Source organism: Adiantum capillus-veneris, chromosome 26 (assembly GCF_014529385.1).
Source record: "Adiantum capillus-veneris isolate H3 chromosome 26, ASM1452938v2, whole genome shotgun sequence".
Lineage (NCBI taxonomy): Eukaryota > Viridiplantae > Streptophyta > Polypodiopsida > Polypodiales > Pteridaceae > Adiantum > Adiantum capillus-veneris.
Window position 1 is genome coordinate 140,963,822 of NC_140956.1, and position 16,673 is coordinate 140,980,494.

Genomic DNA, 16,673 nt, shown 5'->3' on the forward strand with positions numbered 1-16,673 from the left:
TAAGTGAACCTCGCATCATCCTTTTAAGGGCTAGTCTTCTAGGCATCAACCAAAGTCCATTTATCCTCCAAGGAAACCCATTTCTTACGCTCACCCACAATAAGAATTCTTGAAGGGACCTACCTATCTTATCTACAATAGACCTTGTTAAAGTCTCCCATCAAGAAAAAATCCCCATCTATTTGTAATTGTGAGAGGTCATTCCATAACATGATCCTACCTTTGGAATCAATAGGAGCATAAATATTGACAATAGTGAGCAATTTCTTATGTACCTTAAGAGACATGACAAGATCCCTCCCAGTTAGGTGTTGAAAAATAACTTTTGGCTCCAGATCCCTATGAACTCCTATCATCACTCCTACAAAACCATTAAGAGTGGTGTCATAAAAGAACAACAGTTCACCAAGCATTTGTTTTTTCAAAACGGAGGCATCAAGGTGGTGTTCTTGCAGACATAAACAGTTAATATCTTTTCTCCTCTTTATGAATTTCCAAATCCTTTCTTGCTTCTCTTTCATTCTCATACCCTTCACATTCCAGGACATCATTTGTAGTGTGGGGTTCATGGGGAGAGAGGGACAAGTTTCTCAACATTCGGATGACTACCCAGTCTCCACATCTATGGTCCCAGGAGAATTTGGAGGCCCTTCAAAGTCAATGAGATTTGTCTTGTAACACTTCAAAGGGATTGTGGAGAGGGATGCCAAAAGTCCCTCCTTTTAGTGGAGTGAGGAGTGGAGAGGTGCCTTTCCCTTTCAAGTCACTAGCAGTCTCCATTGTCATGGATTCTCTTGATTGCCACTATCTTCACCCTCTTGACCAAATCTTCAACCCTAGGACTTTCACCGCTGACGTAATTGTTATTGTTAGAAGTTTAGGTAAAGAATAAGGAAAGACAAAAGAATTTTCATTGCTTGGGCATTCAAGGATTTGCGGTGTGACAGTTTGCTTCTCCACAGTCTTCTCTTGAATTTTTGTTTCTTCTTTTGTCGCAAATTGTAGCCTCTTTTTCATCCCCTACTCTTGTTTCTTCATTATTCTTTATCTGTTTCTCACTCTCTTTCATAGCCGCTTCCCTACAAGGACCTGATTATCGTCCCTTACAATGGAATCTTGCACTTTAGGATTGGTACTTATTTTAGCCTTCATGGTACAATCCTTGGAAAAGTGACCGAATTTGTTACACTCGAAGCATGCCCCAAAGTAGGCACTAAAGTTGAGAGGAATTGTTATGAGCCCAGCTCCAACATTGATCACCATGCTCTTTGGTGGTGGCCTAGAAACATTCCAAACTACACAAACCCGGTTGGAGGTCTTGACTGGACCCCTCTTGTTAGGAACAAAAAAAGGGATTCCCAGTTTACTGGCAAGAATCTTTATGTTATCCTAGAGCCAACAAGGCAAGCCCAAAAATTCGACCTAGACAGGATGAATCCCTATGGAAAGACTCCACGGAGTCAAATACTCATTCCCATGGTACCGCACAGACAGTTGTCCTGTAAAATGTAAGGGGGCCTTTATCAAGGATCTTTGGGACATTAGAGTCCTCTTTGAATATAACTAAGCAGAATCCCTTAGAGAGGATAGTAGTATTTTCAATCGCTCAGCCATGCCCAGGAATTTGTGGTCCTTGAATCCAATGAATCTGCTCATATCTATTCAAAACTCTCCTAGTGAAGCCAAACACAAGCGTAAGATTTGCTTGCATGGAAATTTGCTTCTTAGTTAATAAGTGCTAGTGGAATCGCTTTAGTGATAGCCTCTAACCTCCACTTGCTGTAGAAGAGATTTCTTTAGAGCCCTATAGGCTCCTTTTTCCATCCTTCTTTGGATATCCCACTTAATTCGGCCTATGAACTAGTTCTTTTGTTACCTTTTGAGCCTATCTCCATCTCCCTGTTAACCTCTTTCAGTGCCTGTTTGAGCCAAACCTTTTCATTCTTCAAATTTTCATGGGTGTTAACCCTCACGGCTCATGAAAACCCTATCACCTACGACAAACGCCGTATTATTTATTTGGTAGAGCCAGGGACCGGGCTTGTAAGTCCAATAGGAAAAGGGTAAGAATGATAGCCGATGAGAGGCGCACTCTAACTGGAATATTCAATGGTTAGTTGTCTAAGCATGGGTGCCTAAGTGTTGAGGCGGTCCGGGGCGGGCAACAAGAAGAGCAACCTCTAGACACCCTTCAAGGCTCCCGTGTTGCTCAATGGGGCTGGGGCACAACACAACACAAACCAAAACAACAAACCCACAGCCAAATCCCAACTACACAAGGGGCACCACCTAGTTTAAGAGCGAACTAGGACGCAAAAGAGGAGAATCGTTAGAGCAACCCACAAACAAGCAAGGAATTTACACTAACCCTAACACCAATGGAACACTCTCACACACTAAAACACGAGAGAGAGAGAGAGAGAGAGAGAGAGAGAGAGAGAGAGAGAGAGAGAGAGAGAGAGAGAGAGAGAGAGAGAGAGAGAGAGATGATGTACAACTTAGCTTCAACTTTATATTTTGCACAAAAAGGAACTTAGAGCTTGCGGAATCAAGTGACAAGATTTGGTTATAGCATCACTAGTACATTGTCTTAGGGTTATGGGAGCCCTCTCACCATCCACCCTCTTAAAATGGTAGCCAAACAATAGCCAATGAATCACAAGCAACAAAACAACAACCTTCAATGAAACAAGTCACCTTATAAATCTGAATGAGTTTACCAAGCCAAATTGGAGGAGAAGCGTGAGCCTTTGGACACGAATTGCACCCAAAACTACCAATCCATTGATGTTGGGGTAGATACAACAATGGTAGGAAGAATATCTTCTACTCGCACTCACTCAAACTAGCTCAAGCTTTTCTATGCACCAAGGTGATGGTGTATAGAAAGCTTACTCTCTCTTTACAACCAAGATAGAACTGGCGTGTGGTACGCTCAATCTAGTGTGCAATGTTATAGTGATGTCTTTTACAAAGACGAATGGGTTCTATTTATAGGTTTTAGAAGCCTTGATTAGGATTAAGCCTAATCAATTTTATTAGGAAAGATCAAGGATTATGAATTTTTATGAATTTCAAATAAGAATGGGGTCTCTCTTTTCTCTTGAGTCACATGGATGTGGGCTCAAGTAAGAGAATTATTGATGTGGTGAAAGGAGAGAAACTTCCATGGGAGTGAGTGAATTTGGTTTACTTGTGTGGTTGCCTACTCCATATGTTGATAGTGTGGGTGCATTTTTACAAGAGAAGTTAGTTGTTAGTGGTAATAATCACTAGAATTGTTAGTGATACATTTACAATGGGTAGGATGAGTTGATTTGATGAAGGAAGAGGGGTGAATTAAAGAGAATCATTGAGATAGTGAAGCTTTGAAGAAGCTTGAAGTCACCCTTGTGTAGATTGTGGAAAAAATGACCACTGGTCTTCTTCTTCTTCTTCGCTTCTTTACGCCGCCGCCACGGTTGACCACCACGATGAAAAGAGAATTTGTTGATGAAAAATACTCAATTTGCAGAAGTTATCATGGTTAAGATTCTGAATTTTAGATATTTTTAGGAGAGGTAAATGAAATTGTAACATAGAAGCAATAGAGAGAGACATGGAGAGGGTGTATGTATGTAGAGGTTCATAAAAGAACTATAGGGATGAGAGAGAAGGGTAATGGTGAAGAGGGTGGGAGAAGCCATGGAAATTGCAGGTTTGAGTGAGGGAAGGAGAGGGAGGGATGTGTAAGAGTGAGTAGGTGTGTGGAAGGGTGAGAGAAGACTAAGGGCTACTTGTGAGAAAAGTAGGCAGACTGGGGTCCACTCAAAAACTCATAGCTCACCGCTGGTAGCTCCAAAAATCATGAAAAACTTTGAGGTGATTATTGAGAGTGTGGGCTACATTTTCTCTTTTGACCATTGCTCCAATTTCGGAGTGGAGATAGGTGCCAAAATTCTCACCAAAAAGCCTGTTTTTATGCCTGCAAAAGTCTTTTAGTGGCCCCCTCTTTTGTTGAATTTGTACAATGCATCCAAGAGTGAGCCCCTCCTTTGTCATATTATAATACAAAGCATCCAAGTTGCCTTTGACCCATGCATGGAGGAGGATTATTGGTGAATAAAGAAATATATACATGGTGGGACTAGTGTATGGACTATTCATGGACTTTAGCTCAATGAGCACATGGTGTTAGAATAATGAGTAAAAATAATAATAAAAATATGGAGGAGTTATGGATATGGAAAGATATTGGAATCATATGATATGGTCCCTCCTTGAATTATTTTGGGTGAAAGAGGAAAAGGTATGCAAGTAAATAATATAATAAACGTAACCAATGAGTAGAAATCAATTTTTTGTTTTCACGAGAGTAAGGGTGAAAATGTGGGAGTGATTTGTATAAAGGAAAAATATGAGGTTAGAGTATGTACATATTGGCAAAAAATATAATTATGGTGTAAGAGGATGAAAGAAGGTGTACATAGGTTTAATAAAACACACACCTAAGTAGAAATATTTAAATAAAATACCAAAATAATTATAAAAAATCCCTATATTTAGGCCATATATACAATGAAATATTTACACACAAAGAGGCCATAATATACTTTTATTTTTTTATTTTTTTTATTTTTTTGGCTCAACTAGCCCAGTGACTAGCTAGCTGAGGATTTTAAGAAGATATGGGAAAAGCCCCCTAACTCACACACGCCTATGTACAGTGAAATGGTAGGGATAGCCATAGCGTTTGGGTGAATTTGGTAGGGTGGAGTAACTTACTATGGCAATTACAGAGAGCCGAAAAACGGCTATCAGTGTGAATGGGGCGAGCTCATATAAAAGTCACCTAAACCTAAAAATCATTCATTCTTTCATTTGTGCAATTGAAGAGTGCTCTTGCTCCATCTCCATCTTCTTCTTCTTCATCTCCTTATGTGTGTTTGTATGCGAGAGAGAGAGAGAGAGAGAGAGAGAGAGAGAGAGAGAGAGAGAGAGAGAGAGAGAGAGAGAGAGATTGAGTGAGATCGAGCATTGCGACGATGGCATGACGACGGTGAAATGGTTGAGCGTGGCGCAACAGCGGCTCCTTCTTTTTCGCAGCGAGGAATTCTCCATGAAGGCGAGCGTAGGGCGGTGAGTGACACACCCTTGCTCTCTTGAGCTTGCTAGACTAGTTTAGTTGTGTGCTTGGAGCCATTTGTGGCTCGTACACAGTGTATGGACAAGTCCCTTGCATTGACACGTGCGAAAGACGTGCACATTTTTGGCTCCATTGCCCGGGAAATGCCATGTACTATGTTGAAGAGGCACTCTGTGCTGCATTGTGGTGCAATTTCAAATGTAGGAAAGGTAGAGAAGGAAGGCGTGTGTGTTAGTGTGTTAGTGTGTAACAGTAGTGTGTTAGTTAATGAGATACTGTAGTAGTGTGTTAGTGTGTAACAGTAGTTGTATTAGTTGTAAATAGGTAGGTTAGGTGTGTGTGTGCTCGCGCTCTCGAGAGATTTGCGGTCTTGCCAGGAAAGCACCGGGCTTTTTGCTGTGAGAGTTTGTGAGAGAACTCTTAAAACTATATGAATGATTTAAACAATAGATGCCATGAAGTTTAGGGTTTGGAAGGAAGTGCAATGAAAGAAGCCCACTCTTTCTCCCTTGCACTCACACACTCAAAGAAAGAACACAGAAGAGAATATCAAAACAACACAAAGATGAAAACATCAAGGCTATGGTCATATCGTATCATGGGTAATATGAAAGTGTTAATAGATGAGTTAATGGCGTTCAATCTTTGCCGACCAAACAAGATACAAATTTTTCTTTGGAATTGTAGTTTTGTGCTTACCATAATATTTATGTTTTGTTTAGTGATTGGTGTGTACAAATCCTCTTGGTTCATAGCAAGATAACTACACTTACGTCAAAAGAAAAGTTATAGTCTATAAGAGGTAGTATGATGGGATCCGGTGAAAGAAGTATTTAATTGAGCCTTTCTGGGCCAAACAGAAACACTATACGTTGTTGAAAGTGTATTTTATGACTAATCCAAACGTTAATTCGAATAGATTGCACAGAGTGGAAGCGATAAAAATTATCATCGTGTGGATTATTCATCTAGGATAGTATATGAGAAATGTAGATATGAGAGAAGTGAAGAGATGAGAAGTTTCCCTCCCAAGCCCTATTCTTGCCCGTAGGCAATAAGGATTCTATGGGGAGAGATGTACATGTAGCAAGGAGAACCTATAATTTGTAGAGAGAATGAATTTCTAGAGTGAGAGATTGGTTTGGTTAGAGAGGGAGATGAAATTAGAGATATATGTTGGATTAGAAATATAAGGTTGGATTAGAGATGAAAAAGAAAACAACAAGAAACCAACAAAATATCAAAGTAAAACACATCTTACTTGACAAACTCTTCGGGAGTTGTTCACCATTATGATGGAGAGAGAAAAAGAGGGGAGACTTCAGCTTTGATTCATGCACCAAGTTCAATACCTTCTTTGATTATAGTTGATCTTGCAAGGATAGCCTACTAGTATGGCTAGTTTTCCTCTAGGAGCAAGTGTAGGCTTAGGCTTATGGTAATGGCTAAGTACAATTAGGCAACAATCCTCTCACTCACTCATGGATCATCTCATGAATTGCTTGAATGGTTTCCAAGGAAGAAGAGGTCCCATTTTATAGGTGAAGGGCACACCCAATGGTTTACAAAAGAAGAGAAGAGCTAGTGTAAACAGAAACTGGAAAAGTTGGAAATAAGTTGTCCCTGCATAATGTGGGCAGACTGGGGTCATATTTTGATCATATCTTCTCAAATGTGGCTGCAAATAAAAAAGTAAAAATATGTGAAGAAGATTCAGTTCATTAGCTACGACTCCCATTTTGTATTCTTTTTATAATTTGGATTGGAACCTTGTGTAAAAAAATCATCAAAATAGGGTACAGTTTTTGCAGCAAAAGTCTTCTTGTGGTCCCCTTAGCCTAAACTTTCATTTGATTCCAATGGACACCTCATGCAATATGAAAGCATGAAATTGCTTCTTGACAAAGTTTTGTAATCATGCTTGCAATAATGCATTAAAATAAGTGTAATTTTTATAATTATGCCACCTAGTGTCCCACTAGGATTTTATTCCCTCCTAGTAGCTATTTAAAAAGAAATATAAGAAAAATACATAGAGAATATATATATTGGAATTTACCCTAGATATACTATCTAGCTAGGGTGTGAGATGATAATGAGATAGTAGAAATAAAGAACCAATGCTTTTTGACTCAAGTTAAAGAGGTGGAGCTATTGACGCTTTTCCCATAGTATTTTCTGTCGATAAAGTAAAAATAGGTTACCCTTGAGAGAAATAATAGGATGAGATAGAAAGATTATTATTATACGTAGATATGCATATGTACATTAGATAAAATATAATTATGTATCTAAAAAGTTGCAAGATAGATCTTGTAGCATGCGTTCCCACTATGTATGTGTCACAGCACGACATCCACTCCCTATAAACCTGCACATCCTCAGTATGTGCCACATTTTCTCTTTGTTGTAAGATCAGACCTCTTGTATATCTTCCTTGCTTTCTTCTTCACTGGATGATTGCAAAGATTCGTCTTCACTTGTGTTTTGCTCTTCCTCCTTGTCACCATCTTCTACATCATTGTCACCTCTTCTCTTAAACATTTTGATCCTTTTTCCTACAACGGGAATCTTTAATTTTGTACCATCTAGTTCAGACAAGCTGTAAGTAGCATTTTCATGCACATGTTTTACAACATACGGTCCAAACTATCTTTTTGAAAACTTATGCATGACTTGTGTGTTGGTTATCAAGGCTACTATCATACACTAAAACCCAGTTACCTTTGCCGATGTCGCTTATCAAAGTAGTCCTTGTTTTTAAACCTTGCATTTTTGAGTCGTTCTTTTGCAGCTTCAATGTCTCCAGGTCTTCTCTCTAGTTGCCTTATATGCACAATGCAAGGAGATCTTCCCTGCTAAGCCCCTCTTTCCAAGGTAGTACATTCCATGTGGGAATTGTATCTTCAATCAGCATCACTGGATTTTGACCATACATTAGCTCTGCAGTCATGTAGCTAGCTACTGAGCTATGTGTTGTATGATCAGCCCATAAAGCATATGGTAACAGTTTTGGCCACTCACCAACTCTTTCTTTGCAAGCGTTGGCCAAAGCTTTGATGACATGAGGATGCCCTCTTTCACTCTTTCCATTGCCTTCAGGGTTGTAAGCTGTAGTAAGAGAAAGCTTGATTCCTAATTTGGGAAAGAACTCCCTTGCTTCCTCGACATCCATCTCACTTCTGTCTGCAATGATCTTTTCCACACAACCATAACGGCAAATCACCTCATCAAGAAGGAATTTGCACACAGATTCTGTGCTTTTAGCTCTTAATGCTCTTCCTTTAACCTGATTAGTTACGTCCTCTCATGCAAGAACCAAGTATCTCATCTGCCAGAGTCCTAGAGGCATTGTGACTAGATCCACAACCCATTTATAGTGCATGGCTAGTGGATATGTAGGGTGCAATCCATCACGATGTTGAACATTTGAATACATTTGACAAGTTACACATGACTCTACAAATTGAGTACAACTTTATACATACCCTTCCACCAATATTTTTCTTTCAACTTGGAGAAGGTTGCCCACACACCCCTATGTCCAACCCATAGACTCTTATGAAACTCTTTCATGAGCTTTACTTGAGTATATTTTTTACATATAACCCGTTGTGGTGTAGCACCCTTTTGTTTAGGATGCTTCCATATGTAACCATCCCTCAAAAAGTACCCATATGCTTTCCTACGTATCCTCCTGAATTCTTATTTAGACCAATCATCTTCTTTTGATAGAGTACTCAAGTAGCCTCCAATAAAAAGCCAATCACCTTTATAAATCTCCTTCAAGAACAATTCAAGTGGATTAGTCATATAAACATTGTTACCTTTGATATGAGAGATAGAATAGGACTTTGTGCCTACGTCATCTCCCTCGTCAATCATTTGTGACTCATCTCCATACCTTGACCTTGATAGCATATCTTCCACTGTATTTTCTTTACCTGCAATGTGCTTGAACTCAAGGTTTAAGGACTTAATGTAGGAAATCCACTACAACATAGCATTGTCTGGAGTTGAGCATCTTGTAATCATCCCAAGAAGTGGTAGACAATCTGTTTCTACAACTACACATGCACCATTTAGGTACTCTTTCCCATTTTTCAAGGATGTAACCATACCCCATAGCTCTCTCTTTATTTGTGGATAGTTTCTTTGTTGGCAAGCACTTAGTACCTTTGCTCCAAATCTTCCTACATACCTGCATCCTTCTTCGTCATCTTGCCCTACAGCCCATCCAATCCCTGTAGGATTGGTGTCTACTATCACAATTACAGGCCTTTGACACTCATAGTCTACCTTTCTCAAAGTTGGTGCTAACTGGAGCAACTCCTTTAGCTTTTTCATGGCTTTTACATGTGCTTTTGTCCATTTAAACTTTTGATTCTTTCTAAGTAACTGATAAAGAGGATCAGCTACATGTGCATAATGTGGAATCCAAATAGCATAAAAGACACACGCTCCCAAAAACCTTCTAACCTCAGTGATGCTAGTGCATGTTTCTTTCATTCTTTGGATGGCATCTACCTTAGTTTTCCTACCATATGGTCCGCACATGTGTCCCACAATGAACACTTCATTGACACCAAACATAGACTTTTTCCCTGACAAAGTAAGATTCACTTTCTCCAACCTAGGCAAAATTTTATCACAATCATTTATGTGATTTACCACAAAACTACGACATCCCTTGAAATCCAAAGCTTCATCTTTGTCATTTTCTTCACATCTTTTGATAGGAAAATCATCAATGAAAGGCATTTTGATTTGAGGAATAAAGTCACGCAAGACCTTATTCATCCCATTCATCATATGTGCAACCGAGTTTGTTGCTCCCTATGTGGCAAGGTACACATCCTTACCAAACCCAAAGGTGTCCTCATGGTTGTAAAGTCTCTGCTTTTGATTGCAAGCTAAAATTGATCATACCTTGAGTAGAGATCCCCTATTGAGTAGATTACCCTCCCTGCAAACGCCTCTGCAAACTCATCCACAATTGGACCTGTACCTTGTAATTTCTAACTATCACCTTGTTCATTGGTGGCATATCTTGGATGAAGCATAGAGAACCATTCTTCTTTGGAACTGTGAACCACCTATTTGAGTATGGAGCACAAGAAGGCTCCAAGATTCCCATTTTTATTTTCTCATTCATTAGCTCTATTAACTTTGGCAAATGTGCCTTTGGCACCGGAATAGGCCGCAGATTCCAAGGCACATGAGGTATTGTGAAAATTACCATAGGAGCTACAATAGAAGGATCAACACATCCTATCTCATGTGGCTCAAATGCAAAAGCCTTACCATGCTTTGAAAGCATTCCTTTGAAGCACTTTGTCTCCTCCTGTGTTAGAAACTCCTCGCAACCAATTTGCAACTCTTGAAAAGACTCCTTTGTGAAGGTATGCCCAATCTTTTTAGGATTCCTCAAAATTGGTTGCAAAGAAGCCTGCTCAATCTTTTCCCTATTGTTGGCTGGTAAGGGTGAAGCTACTGGTTTCACCTTTTTTGCTACACTCTTGTATTTAGTTTTGACATGGACTTCTAGGCCAAGTTTTGATCTTGTTTCAAGGCTTCTATGACTTGATACATTTCCATAGAGCATAGTTCCACAACAATATTTTCAAGATGCAAACTAGACTCCATTATAGCATCAAGCTTACCCATAGTATCTACAAAAGAAACTTGCTCACACAAACCCGAAACATTTTTAGTAGGCTCTAGCAACCCACTCTCTTTCATGCCTATTTGTACATTGTGTACATATTGCCTCTCACATCTCTTCAAATCTTCAAGTTTTGTAAAACATATTGATCCATTCCTTGTTACCAAGGAGCCCGTTGAGAAAGTTTCACCTATTTTTGGATTAGGCAAGACCCTTTTTTCTGTCTGCACCATTGCAATCCCACTTTACAATGGTACTTGGCCAAAACCCATCATTTCCCTATGGTCATGAAACTCTTTGCTCACCTTTGGTAGACTCGAATGATCTCTAAGGTTGTCATGATTTCTTTCATGGTTTACACAAACTGTGAGAAATTGGACAGCATGTTTACCATCTTTGCTGCGTATCCTAGAATATGTTGAACCATCGTCCATTACTTTGTTTCCATTTGAACTCCCACAATGTAGGGTTGTCCAAGGATGAGATGAGATGAAGATGTATCCTGTACAAAGAAGTTTTGGTCAATATTTACATTACCTATTGTTACCTTCACACCTGGACATGCTGCATACAATTCTCCGGATGAATTGTTTGCCACTTTTACCATCCAGCCATGATTTGTGTCCATCGGCCATTTGCACTTGTTGTAGAGACTCTTTGACATTATGTTTATTTCTGAACCATGGTCAATCAAGGCAAAAAATGGCTCTTCAAGATCACCTACCTTGACCAAAGTTTCTGTAGTAGCCCTTGCCCAGTGACTTCGTGAATAGTATCTCCTAGGAATAGCTTCAACTTCTTCATCATCATTTGAGAAATGCACTTGCTTCACTCTCCCACTAGATTGATAGCATCCTACCACAGCTCCATCATCCTCTTTATTTTGCAACTGCATCCCTTGTGTATTCAAGGTTTCTCCTTCAACCTGTGGATGAGAAACTTCAGCAAGAGTTTGCCTCTTCCTCTTGATGATGTCAATGATCTCCTCATGGAATTCACGCTTTGCAATGCCAAGAACTTCTCCCAGAGTAAACTCAATCTTGCTATTCAAGGTCCTTTCCTCCAAGTCTTTCTTTAAATCTGTAGCAACCTCAATATCAGATTGTAGTTTATAAGTTGGGCCTTATGTCTTACCTTTTGTTGGCTCTTTCTTCTTTCTTGTTGTTGTAGAATCCTCCATGAGTACTTCAGGTGGAGACTCTCCTTGTGTCGAGGGTGTTTGGGAAGGCCTTGAGTCACTTCTTCCCCCACTTATAGAAGCTCTTTTTGATGGTCCTTCATTAGCATTCTCACATCTGCGCTTCTCTTCTACAATAGCCTCATTTTGTTGGCATTCTCACATTTGCGCTTCTCTTCTACAATAGCCTCATTTTGTTGGCATTTTGTAATGTAGGCATGCATTGACAATGAGTCGACTGGATCATTCCATCCTATTTCTAGACGTATGCAATCACCTGCTTCATGTAGAATCTCTTTTGTAAGCTTTCCCTCTTTAGCTAATTGCATGACATTTGGCCAAATTTGACCATGATGGTCACTCACCTCTTCATCACTAAGATGCTCAACTTTTACTCCATAAGTAGCTACCTCAACTAAAGAGGCGTCATGGATAGTTGCCATATCTTCAACTAAGGTTTGCATTCCCCCCTTCCCAAAGTTAGTTCTCAATGGTAGACATGTCTCTCTTAAGTGGATTTTACCATCCCTAAAAAAGACAATATCTTTTGTCAAAGCTTCACTAAAATCATCACAATCCCTTCTTACATACTCTGTACTATCACACCAAATACATCTATTAACAAACCCTTCTTTGGCCTATTGTCTTTGCCTAGGAAGGTGGCCCTGATGGTTGGCCTTTTTCTTGAAGCTTTGGAAGCTTCACCTTCAAGTCATACATTCCCTTCACAAGCTCATCTAGCATAGACTCATCAAACTTAGGAGCTATAAAGGTAGGCTTTACCATTTTGTCAGAAGTTGAGGTTGAAAGACTTGTAGTGTTACTACCATCTTGTCCCTTCTTCTTTGTCATCTAGCAAGCAATGAGACAGCACCTTCAACTTCATTCCAGTCGATCTTTAGTCCTTGCGCAGCATCTTTATCTTCAAGAAGAAGCTCCAAATTTTCTTGAAACACTTTACCTGTAGCTTGTAAAAAAATATATGTCTTCTTTGCATCTAATGTGGCCCTTTCTGTCCTAATGAGTTGTGCATAGTGCCGATCAAATTCCCTAAATAGCTCTATTATTGATTGTCCTTGCTTTGGCTTGACTACCCATTCTAAGAGTGTCCTTTTGGTCACTCTCTCAGAGTCCTCCATGAAATATTCCTCCTTTAAAGCTACTTTGAGTTCTTCCCAATTTCTCCCATGCCCATCTTTGAATACCATAACATGTTCCCTAATTTTTGGAGCAACAACTAGCTCAAAGCTTTGAATCATTTCACCTTATGACACACGATGTAGCTCCATCTCCTTCACATATTTGCGTAAGTACTTGGTTACATCTTTGCCATTGAACTGATCCATTCTATTGACGACCGCTTGTATGGCCTTGGTTGCTGAAATCTCCCTTCTTTCAGTGACATGTTGTTGTTGCATGAATATTACAAATGCTTGAAACATTTGCATTGTTGCTGGGTCAAAATGCATACCCTACTGCTCAACATGATCACCCATGGTTACCCAAAAACTCTCACCCTGGCAACTTTGCGTCGGGTTCACCAAAAATATATCGACACATTGGCGATCTTGCCAGGAAAGCACCAAGATTTTGGCTGTGAGAGTTTGTGAGAGAACTCTTAAAAATATATGAAGGATTTAAACCATATATGCCATGAAGTTTAGGGTTTGGAAGGAAGTGCAATGACAGAACCCCACTCTTTCTCCCTTGCACTCACACACTCAAAGAAAGAACATAGAAGAGAATATCAAAACAACACAAAGATGAAAACATCAAGGCTATGGTCATATCGTATCATGGGGTAATATGAAAGGGTTAATAGATGAGTTAATGGCGTTCAATCTTTGCCGACCAAATAGGCTACGAATTGTTCTTTGGAATTGTAGTTTTGTGCTTACCATAATATTTATGTTTTGTTTAGTGATTGGTGTGTACAAATCCTCTTAGTTCATAGCAAGATAACTATACTTACGTCAAAATAAAAGTTATAGTCTATAAGCGGTAGTATGATGGGAGCCGGTGAAAGAAGTATTTCATTGAGCCTTTCTGGGCCAAAGAGAAACACTATATGTTGTTGAAAGTGTATTTTACGGCTAATCCATACGTTAATTCTAATAGATCGCACAGAGTGAAAGCGATAGAAATTCTCATCATGTGGATTATTCATCTAGGATAGTATATGAGAAATGTAGATATGAGAGAAGTGAAGAGAAGAGAAGTTTCCCTCCCAAGCCCTATTCTTGCCCGTAGGCAATAAGAATACTATGGAAAGAGACGTACCTGTAGCAAGGAGAACCTATAAATTGTAGAGAGAATTAATTTCTAGAGTGAGAGATATTGGTTTGTTGGAGAGGGAGATGAAATCAGAGATATATGCTGGATTAGAGATATAAGGTTGGATTAGAGATGAAAAAGAAAACAACAAGAAACCAACAAAATATCAAAGTAAAACACATCTTACTTGATAAACTCTTCGGGAGTTGTTCACCATTATAATGGAGAGAGAAGAAGAAGGGAAAGTTCAGCTTTGATTGATGCACCAAGTTCAAGACCTTCTTTGATTATAGTTGATCTTCCAAGGATAGCCTACAAGTATGGCCAGTTTTCCTCTAGGAGCAAGTGTGGGCTTAGGCTTATGTTAATGGCTAAGTACAATTAGGCAACAATCCTCTCACTCACTCATGGATCATCTCATGAATTCCTTGAATGGTTTCCAAGGAAGAAGAGGTCCCCTTTTATAGGTAAGGGGAACCCCCAAGGGTTTACACAAGAAGAGGAGAGCCAGTGTGAACAGAAACTGAAAAAGTTGGAAAAAAGTTATCCTTGTATGATGTGGGCAGACTGAGGTCCAGTATTTTGATCATTATCTCCTTAATTGTGGCTCCAAATAAGAAAGTAGAAATATGGGCAAAAAATTCAGCTCATTAGTTACGACTCCCATTTTATATAATTTTTCCAATTCAGATTGGAACCTTGTGTATAAAAATCATTAGAATAGGGTACAGTTTTGGCAGCAAAAGTCTTCTTGTGGTCCCCTTAGCCTAGAATTGCATTTGATTCCAATGGACATCTCATACAATATGAAAGCATGACATTGCTCATTTACACAGTTTTGTAATCATGCTTGTAATAATGCATTAAAATAAGTGTATTTTTGAAAAACGTGCCACCTAGTGTCCCACTAGGATTTGATTCCCTCCTGGTAGCTATTTAAAAAGAAATAAAAGAAAAATACATAGAATATATATATATATATAGGAATTTACCCTAGATATAGGATCTAGATAGAGTGTGAGATGATAATGAGATAGTAGAAATAAAGAAACAATGTTTTTTGCCCCAAATTAAAGAGCCGGAACTATTGACGCTTTCTCATAGTATTTTTTGACGGTAAAGTAAGAACAGGTTATCCTTGAGGTAAATAATAAGATGAGATAGAAAGATTGTTATTATACTTAGATATGCATATGTACATTATAGAAAATATAATTATGTATCTAAAAAGTTGCAAGATAGATCTTGTAGCATGCGTTCCCACTATGTACGTGTCACATCACGACAACGCACACAGCACGACCGCAACCACCTTATCCAAACAATATATATATATATCTATATATCTATATATATATATATATTGATTGATGGGACCAAAGCGAACCCCAAACCTCGACGACCTCTAAAACGCAGGGGGCCGAATGGCGCGCCTCGAGCCTGTGTCACGGTAAAGCGAACAGGGGGCACCACCTAACTTTGAGCGGCTAGGACGTAGACCACGATGATATGAACACCACAAACTTACACACACACACACACACACACACACACAAAGAGAGAGAGAGAGAGAGAGAGAGAGAGAGAGAGATTGACAAATTATGAAAACCCTCGCGGGTGTGAGGGAGAATTATTTCTGCAGTATTTACAATGACCTTCCTTCCAGCGAGGCAGCACACTGTGGTGATAGAGAGGGTAGGGAGAAAAGATGGTGCAACTACTTGGTGCGTTCTCTAAGACGACTCAATGATTGTGAAGCTTGCTAGTAAGAGCGTGTATACGTGTGTGCATCAACCAATGGAGTCGAGAGGTGGACGTGGATCCCTTCGCATGGTGCAATTCCCAAGGCAAACCAACACACAAGCCCCCCTCCCTGTGATTCCAATAGTGTCAACTCTTTCCACTACACTCTACCAAGTGCTGACCTCTCATGAATTTCCCCCCTTGATAGTGACCTCTCAGTGCCAATTTATAGGTGTTGGCTGCTTGGATTATGGTAATACTGGTGTGATTAGGGTAAGCTAATCCGGGAGACAAAGCAAGCGGTGGGCCCGGTGTGGTTGACCCTTGCTTTGTTTTGGGAGGTTATTAAAGAAATGAGAATCTCTAGGTGGGCCTTTGTGACCATCACCTAAAGAGAGGGAATTTACAAAGTGGGAATTTTACAATGGCTTGGGTGAAAACTGAAGAAATGATGAACATAACCTACAAATTACTGAAAATGGCATCGTGGTTGCATGATACCAGCGAATGGTGTGTTGCCGATGCGTCGGTGTAGTGCGTACTTCTTTTCGAGGTCGGTCGGGGCATGCCTTCGGTGCATTTCTCCTTTTTGTTGTTGGCGGCGCGTGATTTGGGTTCCTCCTTCTTTTTGTTGATGACGATGGCGTAGGATCCTCCTTTTTTTGTATTTTCTTAAAGTGCGCACATGT

At 39.6% G+C, this 16,673-nt stretch overlaps 1 protein-coding gene across 1 annotated transcript in view; it reads right to left on the reverse strand.

The window, feature by feature from the left end:
• Positions 1–339: 339 nt before the first annotated feature.
• The window catches only part of LOC147424287 (uncharacterized), a 41,297-nt gene continuing 24,963 nt past the window's right edge, over positions 340–16,673 (reverse strand). The window contains exon 5 of the mRNA XM_086501565.1: positions 340–361. Within this exon, the coding sequence (XP_086357691.1) occupies positions 340–361 (22 nt within the window). The remainder of the gene's footprint in view (positions 362–16,673) is intronic.